General features: G+C 41.4%; 1 protein-coding gene across 1 annotated transcript in view; it reads left to right on the top strand.

Annotated features, from left to right (window-relative positions):
* The window catches only part of LOC124593838, a 110,048-nt gene that overhangs the window by 33,894 nt on the left and 61,139 nt on the right, over positions 1-15,015 (top strand). Inside the window, exon 2 of the mRNA XM_047132186.1 lies at positions 6,425-6,538. Coding sequence (XP_046988142.1) covers positions 6,425-6,538 — 114 coding nt within the window. The remainder of the gene's footprint in view (positions 1-6,424; positions 6,539-15,015) is intronic.

Genomic DNA, 15,015 nt, shown 5'->3' with positions numbered 1-15,015 from the left:
AATATACTAAAACGAGTATACAAGACAAAGACGGAACACACAGTGGTAGTATACCATAAAAGTGCTATACGTAAAGCGATAAAAATGATAAATTGCTGTTCGCAGACATTTGCGATTGTCCCAGTTCAGTCCATATGAATGATTGTATGGTAAATTAACGATAACATGTTCTTTGTGTGTCCTGTGAGAATAGTTTAAAAAGCTGCGGATAGAGAACTGAGTATTTGTACAGGTCTATAAGTACCGTCTAAACAGAACGGGAAAACAGCTTCGAAAACCAGAGTCTGTATTACAGCCACATGTCTAGATACACTATTATTTAGATATATATATATATATATATATATATATATATATATATATAAGAGTACACGAGGTACATAGTGACATAGATTTAGAGGCAGAGCGTTCCATATTCTGCAGAGTAGTACGTGGGGATACAATCACTCAATTGAGCTTTCGGTCTTCCCCTGTCGTTCTAAGTGCCAAGAGACGTAGATTAGCAACACTGGCGCTGTTGACGAACTTATACATTATCTTATGCATTGCTATGTCGTTGGAAGTTAACTAGGTTTGGCGTCTGCTTGGGAACTGACGACCAAGAGAACCTCCAATGATTGAAGTTCATCCTCGCTATAGCTGTCGTGAAGCTCCTTGATGTTTGTGCCTTATTTTACCGTGGTACTCTTGGAATCGTGGGATGAACTAGCGTGTAGTGACTACCGTTGATTTCAGATGTCCACTACTACTCCTCTTGCCTGCCCGAGGTCAACCACTTTCTGATCGTGAGTATTGTATCTATGAGAGTAAATTTATCATATTTAACAGGTCCAGGCAGAGATACTTGCTTCGTTAGGCAATCTTGTTCATCTCCAGGTACCCTGAGTGACCTTTCATCCATACCATCGCGATGTTGCGACAGTTCCTCTCCACCAGAGACAGAACGTCAGCAATTGCTGCAGCTGTGGGGTTGGTACGGCTAGTATGATGTTTCTAGTCAGTTGTAGGGCTGACATGCTATCGGAGATGATGACTATGTTCTGTGGTCGTCTGTGCCAACAGTAGGGATTCCACCCAAAATTGCAATCGGCTCAGCTGTCATAATAGTGGAGTGGGAATCCAGCTTATGCAGCCCTTTTTATTTACTTCAGGGTAGAAGGGGACTTTTCCACACTTGGTGCCTTAGTACCTGCATCTCCACATATTCAGCCGAGACTGGTGGAAGTTGCTTATTTATCCAGTATCTTCCGTACACGCAGTGGGATGAAAATTCGGTGGTTTTTTCGTCATGCGGCTCATATTCATCGAAAGAGGATCGCAGGAGGAATTTCTTGCATAGGAATATTCGTCGCGGCTTTAATGGTGGTTCCCTCGCTTTAACCAGTAATGTATTTGTTGGGGTTGAGTGTATACAATTACTTCAGTACTTACCACATAGCCGGCCGTTGTGGTCGAGCGGTTCTAGGCGCTTCAGTCCGGAACCACGCCGCTGCTACGGTCGCAGGTTCGAATCCTGCCTCGGCCATGGATGTGACTGATGTCCTTAGGTTAGTTAGGTTTAACTAGTTCTAAGTCTAGGGGACTGATGACCTCAGATGTTAACTCCCTTAGTGCTTAGAGCCATTTGAACCATTTTTGTACCACATACACCTGTTCTGTAAATAAGAAAACATTACTTCTGTTACTGTTCTATTAAGTTAAAGTCTCTACAGGTTAATTTAGTAAGTACAAAAGCGTCATGGAGATGCTCAGCCAACACGAGTGGCAGACGCAGCTAGAGAGACGTTCTGCACCACGGTGTTTTACTGTTGACGTTCCGAGAGAACGTGTACCTTGACGAGACAGCAAATATATTACTTCCTGCTAAGTATATCTCGCGAAAAGTCTATGGAGATTCGGATTCACACGGAGGTATACGAGCAATCGTTCTTCCATCGAATCATTCGTGACTGAAACAGGAGAAGGAGAAAATTGCAGTAGTAAACTAAGTGGCTGGTTCAAATGGCTCTGAGCACTATGGGACTCAACTGCTGAGGTCATAAGTCCCCTAGAACTTAGAACTACTTAAACCTAACTAACCTAAGGACAACACACACATCCATGCCCGAGGCAGGATTCGAACCTGCGACCGTAGCGGCCGCGCGGTTCCAGACTGTAGCGCCAGAACCGCTCGGCCACCAGCGGCCGGCAGTAAACTAAGTACCCTCCGCCAAACACCGTAATGTGGATTACGGAATACAGACCTAGATTTATATTTCTAGCGTTTCTCCGCTGGAGTGCTGTAAACTCACACAACTCTTCAACTGAAGACGGTCGACTGAGTGACAAGTGTGTATTTTCCTTGCGTTTTTCATTTTTTTTTTCTTTACTTTCAACTCTGGCAAGTGGACAAGTTACGTTATCCCTGATACCTGCATTGTGTAGTAGTACAGAAAAGCCAAAGTCGGTTTTCTGTTACGCTTCCAGTGACGTCATGGTTTCATTTATTGTACGCTGTGACACATGTGCAATTTCAAAAATACAACTGTTGATAGCTTCGCAACGAAAATGTTACAACAACGGCCGTCAAGTTGGTTGATGTCCCGCTGCTAGTTAAAGAATATTCATTCGATACAGTTTTCATTTTGCTTCCGGACAAAAAGCTATTTCGAGTGTTAAAGATAAAGGGGACACCCTTTCTTCCAACAGTTAACGGAGTAAAACATTTACATCTACAGATACACTCTTCTATCACCCTTACTGTGTTCTACTGTCACTTCAACAAGCTTATTAACTACTGCCGTTCGTAAAGGTATGAACGGATCGTATTGTCATGTTATGGAACCAAAATCACAGATGTTAACCCATTGCGCACACAGGGCGGAAACTAACTCCACCGACAAAATTCAGGAGACTGTTCTAGAGAAATTTCTGGGTAGTTTGGTGTAAGGGCTCTCAGATAGCACTTTCGTTTGGTTTATTACACCCCATTTACCTTTTTATGTGTCTGAGCTGAAAATATCTGCATAAAAAAGCAAATGTTTTAGGCCTGCGCCGTATGTCTTGTTTGGAACGAACTTGTCCCATTCATTTACGGACATTGCTGTTGGCAACAGTAACATCTATTTTACTCTTTGCCCTCCAGTTGCCTTTAAAGAGTTGTGGTTTCACTGAAGATAACTAAGGTAACAAACCGAAAACTTAACAATTACAGTACGTTACTACTCCGTAACGAGACACGGAGATCACGAACACCTTACGCCCAAATACTCGAAGGATATACAAGAAGAACTTTCGAAATTTTGTCGGTTGGTTCGGATGGATTCGGATTCTCCTGCGTAAACTATAGTTTCTGTGGCCTTGTGCGTTACAAACGTTCTCATTATTTCTTTCTCACACCGCCGTTTGCAGTGGCAATAAATATTTATCCAGAGCCAACGCTTTTCGCTCTCTTTCAAAGCATCATCAGCGTTCAGTGCTAGAGCTTTCTACATACTATGGTGAATTTTCCCAGACATCAAAACAAACAAGTCTTCTGTCACATGTCACCACTGATTAATTTTTACTACGCTTTTCGGGTGTTGAGACCTCGATCCTCATGTGTATTTAAGTGGATTAAAACGATATGTATATGTTATGCTACGATTTTTGGGTACCTGTGGCACTCACAATTGGAAGAAGACAAAAACAGACACTATTTTAATACATGATTCATAATTTTATGGAGTCTTTGTTCGAAAAGATGAACAAAAATATAAATTTGAAATTAAAAATACCTCCAGTGTTCACTGACTCCTTTTCCGTCGTCTTACATCACGTACACAAATCACTTGATAAACATCGAAAGGCGCAAGCTAACGCCTAGACTCTAATAAGTGCAACCGATGTAAGACAAAACGTAACACTATTTTGAAATGAGTGTTCGTACTGACATTTCTGAAACACATTCTAAACTCAGTATTAACAGAATTTATTTGAGAAGAAGAAACTTGTACTTTGAAGTCAGCACAGAAGTATTCTCTGCTCTGCAAATAGATCTTTCTATCCCTTAGATAATTTGTACGGTTTACTCTTGAGTGAGTTCCAAGTTTCAGTTTTACTATTTTCCGCGAGTTGTGGGTGGATTACGTATTGTACCAACCAGATATATTCGATGGCCCTTATTGTTCATAACTGAAATAAAAACGGAGACCTTTTGTGTACACGGACTACGTAAGTTATACCTCAAAACTCACCAGTTATCTATGATTGTATGTGTCAATATACACTATCCAATTACATTGTTGGTATAAAAACTATACTTACTGTGAGATATTTTCTGCCTGTGATAGTGAACGGCAACGAATTGTAAATGAATATTTTTAAAAAAGAATGCGTTAAAAATGAATTATAGTACGATACTCATCGGTTATAGCATCACTGAAGACTTTTTGAAGGATTGTATCAAGATCAAATATTTAGATAGACAACCTACAGCTGTTGCTAGCAATAAAACACCCAATGCAGCGGCTCTACGAAATAAGAAGCAACAAGAGAAATCATTTGAAATAAATTTCTGAATAGTAGATTTCATGATCCAGTTCTAAGTCGACTAAATATGTATAGGCAATACAAGAGTTTAACCTTGAATGAGGAGCGCTAAATTAGAAACACTAGTTAAAACTGAAATGGCAGTCTCCGGACCGAACATGGCTACGAAATTCGGTTTTCATATTTCTTTTAACACTGTCCAATAAATAAGGAACTAGCTATCTAAAAGTCAATGCTTCACTTAAATTGTAGGCTACTACATCTACTAATTTGCGTATATAGTCAATTACTTTATGCATCATTAATTGTTCGTAGTTTATATCGTGCACTTTCCGGTTCTTGATGCCTGCGGTTGCTGTTTAGGAACGTCTTGTATGAGTGTCATCTTTGCGAGAAGTCAGACTGTGTTTCAGATCAGTCACCCATTCCTTAAGTGTTGAAAACATAGGAGCAGAGTTCTTATAAATCTTCACCAACTTTAGAAGAATTCCTTTCGGCGATAAACATCCAAAAGCAGAGAATTATAAGAGGTCATGAAATTTCAGTTAATCCATTTTGACGAAATGAGTACGAAGTGCCTAATGAGCTGTGAAAACATATCAGGCAAATTTCTCGATGTTCTGCAATACAAGAAACCCAAATTTTTTATTGATATCAGCGCCTTCTCTGTGCAGAGCTAATCAGCATATTTTAAATGCATACATGTGTGTTCACAAACCCTCTTTATTGTAAAGATCCAAGCGTTTCTTGTAAAACTAGTTTTTTTTAAGAAGTGAGGCGTATTTATGTGATACTAATCACCATAACACTGTAAAACGAACGTACTAAACCACAGAAGAACTTGGGACCTTCCGTGTGAGTGTCATACTCACGTGAACAGACCACTAGATTTGTTCAGATTTTTTTCTTTTAAACAGATAATTTAATAAGTTATGTTTCTCTTGTCTGAATACGTCACTTGATCGTACGAATGATACCGGGAGTGGTTAAACACATAAACAAAAGGTACTGCCGGCATTTCTGATCGCTATCTTCATATTTCAATACGTGCAACCCCTTCTTTTATTTTATTTTTTAGACACTGTTGCCTACTCGAAACAACGTCCCTGTGGGCAGTACGTGGATGAAATTTTGTTTGGAGCACTGCGATATAACAACTAAAAACTCCTCATTCGCTACCACGAATAATCAGATGTCGTCCTAGTTAAAATCAGCTATACGGGCGCATTCAGGTACACCTGTATAATAATACAAACTTGTTTAGAAACGTAACAAGTAAGTATGTCTACGCAGACAGAAGTAACCTTTCAAGCGCAACCCAATAGAGAAACGTCAGTTTACTTCGAACATTTAGAGTAAAAAGAATCCCAGTTTTCTTAGCATTGTCTTGCGAACTGCTTGATTTTGAACTTACTCGTGATAACGTTTCATGTCTTTTGCACGCATCAATAATATTAATAATACATATGTGACGTGCTAGGACCATTACGGCAGAAGAATAGAACGCGCAATAATTTCTCGATAATGGTTCTTTTCAGTTCTTTCCTCTCAGTTGTCATATCATAACAAAGAAGCGTGAAATGTATAGGTTCAGAAAAAAATTAATACTCATATCCTCAGCATTATCACCCTAAGTGACAGCAGTTTCATTATTTACAAGTACTTACTGAATAAATTTTCGGGCATGCAGACCGATAGTAATTAACAATTCTCCCAATACTTCGGATGAAAACTCCAAAATTATTGTACAGACGCGTTTTATTGCAACTTCTGCATAGAATTTACGCGTCCCGATTCAATAAACTAGTAATCAGTAAATTATCCAGTGTGATGCACAGCATGTAATAAGTTGTGTAAGTATTATAATAAGTGTTGTGTTGTGAAGTTGTCTGATACATTTGTGGTTTTGTTGCAGGGAAGAGCTTTTCGCTGACCATTGTGATCAGCTCGACGCCTTTCCAGATAGCCACCTACAACAAGGCCATCAAAGTGACGGTGGATGGCCCCCGAGAACCGCGCACCAAGTCCAGTAAGTGCACCACTACTGTCATTTGCGGAATACTGACGGCTTCTAGGAAAACAGGAAACTCTTGTCATGACAGTCAGCATGTCATATCGAGAAGAGTAGTGATTCACGACAGACGCCTCTCTCCTAGAAATCTGAGGATAATCTTTGTTCAAACTATCCGTCCCTTTATTAGATTCACAGTACTGCGTGTTTTAATTCAAGTTTTGATTTTCATTTTCTGAGCTTACATCCGTTGTTCGTATCTTGAAGCATACTATATCTCACTTAACATTTTTACAGTTCCTTCCAGTCTTTTGCTAACTATCGACATTTTGTGTTTTGTTTATTATTTTCCCCTATGTCTGACATGACAAGTAAATGACAACATTGAAATCAAATACGGAATTATTTTCTGAAATTCCATAGTTGGATATTAGTGTTACGGAAGCATTACAAGTTTCGGAAGCGCTCCCACGTATCAATTTTAATGTTACATTATTGAAAAATATTACATTTTTTGTGAATTTTGTGACATCAGACGGTAAACATCCTCGTAAAGATAACTGAGTTGTTCCATCTATTGATACAATTGATATTTCGTGTTCATGATATCTTCAGTGACTTCATTGGAGTCGCTGTGTATGGCGTTCCATCACAGACGTCAAAGTAGTCTCCGGTCACAATGCGCACACCATTTACATGTGAGTCATTCCGTTACTTCTTCGACTGTCATTTGCTTTCCTGGCGAAGACAGTGAGCGATGTTGTCAAAAACTTTCATGTTCACAGAGGATTAAGGCGGTCACAGTTAATGTCGTAGAGTTTCGCTCTCATATTTATCTGATTCGACTACTTTAGATAAAACTTGAAAGCATTTGAAGCCAACATAATAAATTCTTTGAAAATTCGAGTAAAAAGATAAAGTAAATCCATTCAGTTTTAAATATGCTTCTGTTTACTGACAGAAGCGAAAGCCATAGCGCAAATTAGGATAGGGACGATTAAAATAACCAAAGGCTGCAATGTCGTTAATGCTTTCTTTGTCACATTCAAAATCTTCATATTTTTTAAGAAAGCAGAAAATTCGTTCATGAAACTAGTGTCTGGATTGCTCTGAACTGTTTTCGTCCTCCTTTTTTCGTCTTTACAGGTGTGTTATGTTTCTTCACCCTCCAATATACTAAGTGTAACAAATCATGTTTAAACTAAGACAACAGGTATCTTAAACCGGTAGCAAAGACTTGATGTTGTACAAGAGAAAGAAAATGTACTTGCGACCTTCCAGATGTCTGATATTTTACCAAACTGGATGAGCATATCAAACATGCCTCAAGTGATAAAGCGTCTACCGAAAATTAAGAAATATTCTCGTTTTTTAAATATGTACTAGAATGTTGGCTGCCGTATAAACATGCAACCAGCTTTATTCCAGTCGCAGACTACAGTAAAATTTCTACGATTTCGGCAGACTGCTCGTCTTTATTCTTGTGACCTCCACGTGAGATTTAATATTATGAAGGCCGTGCGACTGTTCCACTGTTTACCATGACCAGCGATTGATAGAGTCGTCTTTCTCACAACGAGCTCAATTTCATTTCGTATTTCTTTCTCATTGGCTGCGACAGCAAGCTATAATCCTAGCAGTGCGTTTCCATATTTCTTCGCTATCTTGGTAAGTTGCGCAAACAATGAAGTGGTAGTCTACAATTTCCTAAGGTTCCTTAACGGATGCACTGCGCTTCCCCTAATTGCTCCAATAAATCTAAGACTTCACTTCAAATTTCCTGTTAGTCATTTCATGCCTTAGTTTATTTTTTTATCACTTCGTTGGGCTATCCTGAGGCTGCGAAACGATATGAGAGGCTCAAGAAGCTTACCAGCAATGCCGTGAACTTAAACCATCATATAATTTCCCTTTTTGATCCCGATTATCCTACACTGATCCACATTTAAGCATTGATACCGTTCAGTAACGAGGAGTGTCGGAAATCAGATCAACGATAGATTTAACATCAGAATTGGGGACTGCAAGGTAGACTAAGTGGAGAAATTCTGCTACGTTGGAAGCAAAACAACATATGACGGACGATCGATGAGGACATAAGAAGACTAGCGCACCAGAAGAGAAAATTCATCGGTAAAATAATTCTAACATCAAAATTCGAGAAGGAATAATGTGAGAATACATATCTAGTGTACAGCACTGTAATGAAGTGAATCATGGACTTCGAGAACCGGAAAAGAAGAGAGTTGAAGAGTTTGAGACGTGGTGTTACAGGAGGAGGTCGAAAAAAATGGTTCAAATGGCTTTGAGCACTGTGGGACTTAACATCTGAGGTCATCAGTCCCATAGAACTTAGAACGAATTAAACCAAACTAACCTAAGGACATAACACACATCCATGCCCGAGGCAGGATTCGAACCTGCGACCGTAGCGGTCGCGCGGTTCCAGACTGTGGCGCCTAGAACCGCTTGGCCACCGGAGGTCGAAAGTTGAGTGGTTTGATAAGATCAGAAATGAAGACTCCTTCTGCAGAATCGGCGAGGAAAGGAATATATGGAAAACACTAACTAAAAGAAGGAAAAGATAACAGGACACCAGAATAGCTTTGATGGTACTTTCCAGTGCCATAGAGAGCAAAAACTGTGGGGGAGAACTTAGATTGGAATATATCCAGCAATAACTGTGGTCCTTGGGTGAAAGAGCTGCTTTGAGAAGAAGAGGTTGGTGAAGGAGTCTAACATCAAAACATAGTAGGAATAGTGTGAATAGACGGAAACAGAATGATACAATATTTACTTGCTGGTTCTGTATAAACAATAAAACCCCGAAAATGCAACATTCAACCTATGGGGTAGAGTTCAAGACTCAGAAATAAGCAAAAAACTTATGTGTCACCCTAGCTAGACTAATAAACTGAAGTAACAACACCAGACTTAAGACTGCGGCGGTAAACAACAAAACAGTCAAGATAGACTCATACAGCCTGTAACAGGGACGGTGGTCAGGGGCGGGGGTGAGAGGGGGGGGGGGGTGGCAATAGTAACAGGCGCCATTGAACCTGCACATACATACAATGTTCATGAGGGCTGTCCCGCAACATGCTGCACAGGCATGGATCGGTCACGAAGCACCACTAACAAGGATCAAATCAGTTAACAGAAGAATGTTGAAGGCTGGCTACTGCTGGAAAAATTTAGATATGAACCAGCAGCATCCGTACACATAGTACTAAACATCTAACGTATCCTAGATGTAGACAGATAGACATGGCAGCCTGAGTACTCATTATTCCTCATGTTTTAGTGTTCCTGTTAACACATATCGGTAAAACGAATTATGCACTAGACTCCTTTTGGGCCGCTATGTCGAATGGCCACGTAGAAAAAATGGTTCAAATGGCTCTGAGTACTATGAGACTTAACTTCTGAGGTCATCAGTCCCCTAGAACTTAGAACTACTTAAACCTAACTAACCTAAGGACATCACACACACCCATGCCCAAGGCAGGATTCGAACCTGCGAGGCCACGTAGAGAATTCCATTTTAAAATCATTTTGTTTGTAACGGGAAACAAACCCAAGCTTTCCATCGACACTGAGCTTGCAAGAAAGATGCGATGAGTAGTAGTTTTTTGGGCCGATTCCAGCTACATTCTGCGAAAAGGAAACTACAAATACCTGGCGAAACACCAGAGAAAATGCACCTGATGACTCTTAGGAGATTCACCCTGTATACCAGTAACAGTGTTATAAGTAAGACAAAGAATAATCTAAGAGTCGCACCAAATGGAGGAAAACAGAAATTGGAACGTATCGAACAAATAATCGAAGACGTTAGGTGAAAGTTCTACTCTGAAATGAGGAGACTGGCAGGGAACTAGTGGCAGGCCGAATCTCATTAGTCAGAAGACGAAGGATTTGAAAGATAGTACTTCAGGTGGAGACACTGTTGTAGAGATTAGGCATCATTTTACAGTAATAAAGCGCAAGACACTCCTGTTGACAACACAGTGGATGTCAGAGACTTGGTTGCCGTACCTACCTGATAAATCATTTATGTGTATCGATTCCACAAAGAAACCTCGGGTCTCATTACACCAACATCAAATGCCGCAGGGTAAGAGGCTCGTTTACGTGAGGACAGAGCTCGGCCGGTAATAGCCGAACGTACTGGCTTTTGGAGGAAGCTCCGCGGCGCGCGATAAAAACACCCCGCCCCTGGCTGGTGGGTCGCCGTGGGTCCGCGGGTCTGGGTTGGAGGCTGCCGTGTCGCCTCCACGGGGAAGCTCCCACGGCCTCCGCCCCTTCTGCGCCGCGGCGGAATCTGCCGGAATGGCCCGGATTTCGCGCGCCCCTCCAATTGATCTCTCGATATTCCCCCTCCCCCTGCCGCTGCCCTTCGCCGAGCGCGGCATCTCATCTGGGAGCGGCCGTATCCCGGCGGCCGATAGCCCAGAAAACTAACCTCCGCCAGCCGCGCATCGCCCTTGCGGAGGCGATCGCCGCCCGCAGTACCGCCGCCGCCGCCCGCACCGCCCCCACCGCCCCCACCGAGCCGCCCTCCCTACACCACACCCGGCGTTTCCTCAGCTCGTCTTCCACAACACGCGAACCCTAGCTGGTGAACCTGCACTGGCATCCCTAACCTAACGACTATTTATCTTTTGTTCATTGCTAAAGGTTACTTCAGAGATCGTTCCGATTTTGAATCGAATAGTATATTTTTGTTTAGCGGTTGCCCACACTGTCTTCTAACACTGCGGCTTCCGTGAACATCCATCTGCTGTTGTGTAGTCTATACAAACGATGCGAAGAGCCCACTCGGCTTGTTTGCTGGTCATGCTGTCGTTCACCGTCTAGTAAAGTCATCAGAACTAATTACAAAATGATTTCGGCAGGGTATCTGTTCTAAATGTTCAGATTTGTGTTAATTCCTAAAGGGAATAAACTGCCGAGGTCATCGGTTCCTAGACCTACACAATACTCAAACTAATTTACGCCAAGAACAACATATTTACCCATGCGCAGAGGGGGGGGGGGGGGAATCGAACCTCTAGCGGGAGGGGCCGTGCAATCCGTGACATTGCGCCTCAAAACGTGCGCCCGCTCAGAGCGGCCAACGTATCTCTATGGTGCGACAAATGGTACTTAACCGTCAACAATAAAAAGTGTGGGTTTCCGCCACAGGAGAACTGGAAAGAATCCCTTAAATGTTTGTTACACGATAAATAGTACAAATTTAAAGTTTGTCGATTTAGCTAAATATCTAGGGATTAAAATTACGAAAAACTTAAATTGGAACCATTGCACTAAAAATGTAGTGGGGAATGCGAAGCAAAGTTTGAGTTTTATTGGCAGAAGACTTAGAAGACACAACAAACCTGCTAAAGATACTGTACACAGTACATTTGTCCGTTCTCTGCTAGAGTATTGCAGCACAGTACGGCTTTCTTGCCAGTCAAGAATGACGGAGGACACGATAAAAACTGAAAACAAGGTCAGCTCATTTTGTTTGATTGCGCAATGAGGGAAAGAGTGTCGAGGATCTGACACGTGAGGTAGTATGTCAGTCATTAAAACACAGTATCCTTTTTGTTATAGCGAGATATTTTCATTAAGTTTCTATCACCATCTTTCTCCTTCGAATGCGAATATATTTTGTTGAGTATGTGTATGTCCTTCTTTTCAGAGATGGTTTCGGGACTCGGCTGTTCAGTACACCATGTCAAACCAAACACCTCTTAGCCGTCTAATTTCCAAACTGTTCTTTTATTAGGTTACCAGTTTCTTCTATTTGCTACGCTGTCTACAGGCCCCATGACCGACGTATAGGAAGACTGCAACCTCGGTTCTTTTCAAAATAGGGGCGAGATTTCTAACAGTCGGCAGATGATGGTTGAAGTGATCGCTGTATCAAGCAGAAATGTACAGGTACCAGTATTTGAATCCTGGCCCTTAGTTTGACGGGAACCGAGGTCGGAATCATCCTACACGTCGGTCAGGGGGCTTCAAGAAGGCATAGTAAATCGCCAAAACTGACACTCTAATAAAATAACAGTTTGGAAATTAGACCGCTGAAAGGTGTTTGATTTGACATTCTATATTTTGTTGAGTCGAACCTACATAGGAAGAAATGAACAACGTAATAAAATAAGGGAAATCAGTACTTGCATGAAAAGATTTTGGTGTTCGTTTACCCCATGTGTTATTCGAAAGTGGAATGTTGGAGATGTAGTTCGAAAAGGGGTTCGATGAACCTTCTGCCAAACATTTGGATGTGAACTGAAGGGTAGTGGTGTAGACGTAGATGTAGATAGTGGCTCCAGTCTGAATTTCCCGAATTTCTTAGTTGTGTATGTAACAAAGGAGCAGTTTACTATTGCTCAGGGTGTGCTAATAGTGAAAACATTTGATCAGAACGGAGAAATTTGTGCAGAAACTGTGAGACGTCTTCGCGCGCTTCTAGGCCGCAATGAAGCACCGAATGAATCAATAGTTCGCAGACTTACTTTACAGTTCAACGAAACGGGTGCAGTCAAAGGAATAGAGTATGCGCAGAGAGGCTGTGGAAGGTTATTTAGCGCTCTCTGCGATGCCACGCTGTACTGTTATGTGCCATATTTTCGGTAGTCATTCTGTGGTTGCTCTAAAACCGAAATAGTACGTGTGCGGACAATTAAGCTATTGCAGAATTTCTTTTCGAAACCATTCTTAACGTTTGCTCAGCGTATAACGGCACGCACGAAATCAATAAAATTACGAATACATCTTACTTCAAGTGAGTACTGCTTGAAAATATTGTATGATAGTGGTTTCGTACATCTGTGTTATACACCATCACAACAAGAATTTTCACATATTTAACTTTGTGCCAACATGTGAATTTAATATTTTACCCAAGGTTTCGTAATTTCCTTACGCACTATCATTACCATGCTCCTTTGTTTTGACTTACGAAAATATGGTTGAAAGTTACTCAGTTTACTTCATTCTTGGTCGCACTGTTGCCTCTCCGTAGTATTTTATCTCTTTGGGTTAACAGTGAACGTTAAGAGCCCTGAACGCCCTCTTTCTGGCCGAACTATGCAAAACATTGCGATCCCTCGTGACAGTTTGTTGTGCCACTGACGTCTGTTTTCCAACGATCCCGAATACTCCAGCATTATCTCCATTACCGGTCTTACAGAATTCAGTTAACGCAGCAGCTGAAAGAAGTCAACCGTGAGGATAGACGACATTCTTGTTGACTGACTTCTGAGAAGACGATGGGAAGACGACGGCTTTGCAACATGACATCTTCATTCACAGAGACTGACGATATCGTGCGGTTTTTGGGTAGGCATCGTCATCGGCCCTTATATTTTTGGAGAAGAGGCAGATCAAGCTGTGACGCTTAATACAAACCGATACATTGCGATGCCAAGAGAGTTTTTTGTGGCCTCATTTCAGTGGAATGCGCGTCTAAGAGTTGTGGCTGCAGCAGTATGGTTCCACCTGTCACGCTTCCCACGAGACAATTAAGTCACTCCATGAGCGGTTTCCAGATCGCGTCACCCTCGGCTTAACTCATTGCGATTACTTTTTGGACTATCTTAAATCATTGGTGCATCTCCATAAACCCTGAAGTATCCGGGCGTTACCTGAAGAAATTCGACCCGTCGTTTCTGAAGTGCAAGTGGAATCTTTTCAGACAGTCGCAGCGAATTTCTTACCTGTTAGAGCAGAAGAGGAGGCCATATGCTAGAGATAATTTTTCATACCTGAAATGGGAGGGTGTGATGAACATGTTTAAGTATCATGTTAATGTTTTCAAAAACAGAGTTCATAATGTGATATATCAAAACCGGCGCACTTTTTGAAGAAAGCTTTACTAGTTCCGAGGTCGCCCTCGCAATCTCAAGCAGTCTTCGACCCATCAGCCAAGCTGACAGGATGGAATCCGGCATCAACACAGCCCATTCGGAGTGACAGGTGGTGATGCCGGATCCCACCTTGACGGGTTGGCTAATGGAATAACTGCTTGAGATTGGGACTGAGACCCCGAAACTAATAATAAAGATCCAAAGGTATTTTTAAAAATAGAGTTATTTCAAGAGAGCCTTTAAATCTGTAGACAGAGAAACAATAAACAAAATCGCCGGAGAATTTGGTGTTCAGTTTTACAAAACACGACAAATGAATGACAAATACGATATAAAAAGTGAAATATATGGCAGAAGTACGTCGGCCACTACAATAAAAGCAAGTGTTAGACAAGAGGACGCCTTATCACCCTTACTATTTGTGTTTGTAACCTCCCCACAAAATAAAATAAATATAAATATAAATAATATTCACATTTAGTGTAACCTCCCAACAGTAAAAGTTCGGAAACGTCCCAACAGTAAAAAATATAACCATAACACGGACATTTAGCGTAACCTACCAATAATACAATGTGACAAACTTCTCGACAAAATTGTCGCTCACTTATAACCTTTCAATAATTGACTGTG

This window comes from Schistocerca americana, chromosome 2, assembly GCF_021461395.2.
Source record: "Schistocerca americana isolate TAMUIC-IGC-003095 chromosome 2, iqSchAmer2.1, whole genome shotgun sequence".
NCBI classification, from domain to species: Eukaryota; Metazoa; Arthropoda; class Insecta; order Orthoptera; family Acrididae; genus Schistocerca; species Schistocerca americana.
The sequence above is the reverse complement of the archived record's forward strand: the minus strand, read 5'-3'. Positions and strand labels throughout refer to the sequence as shown.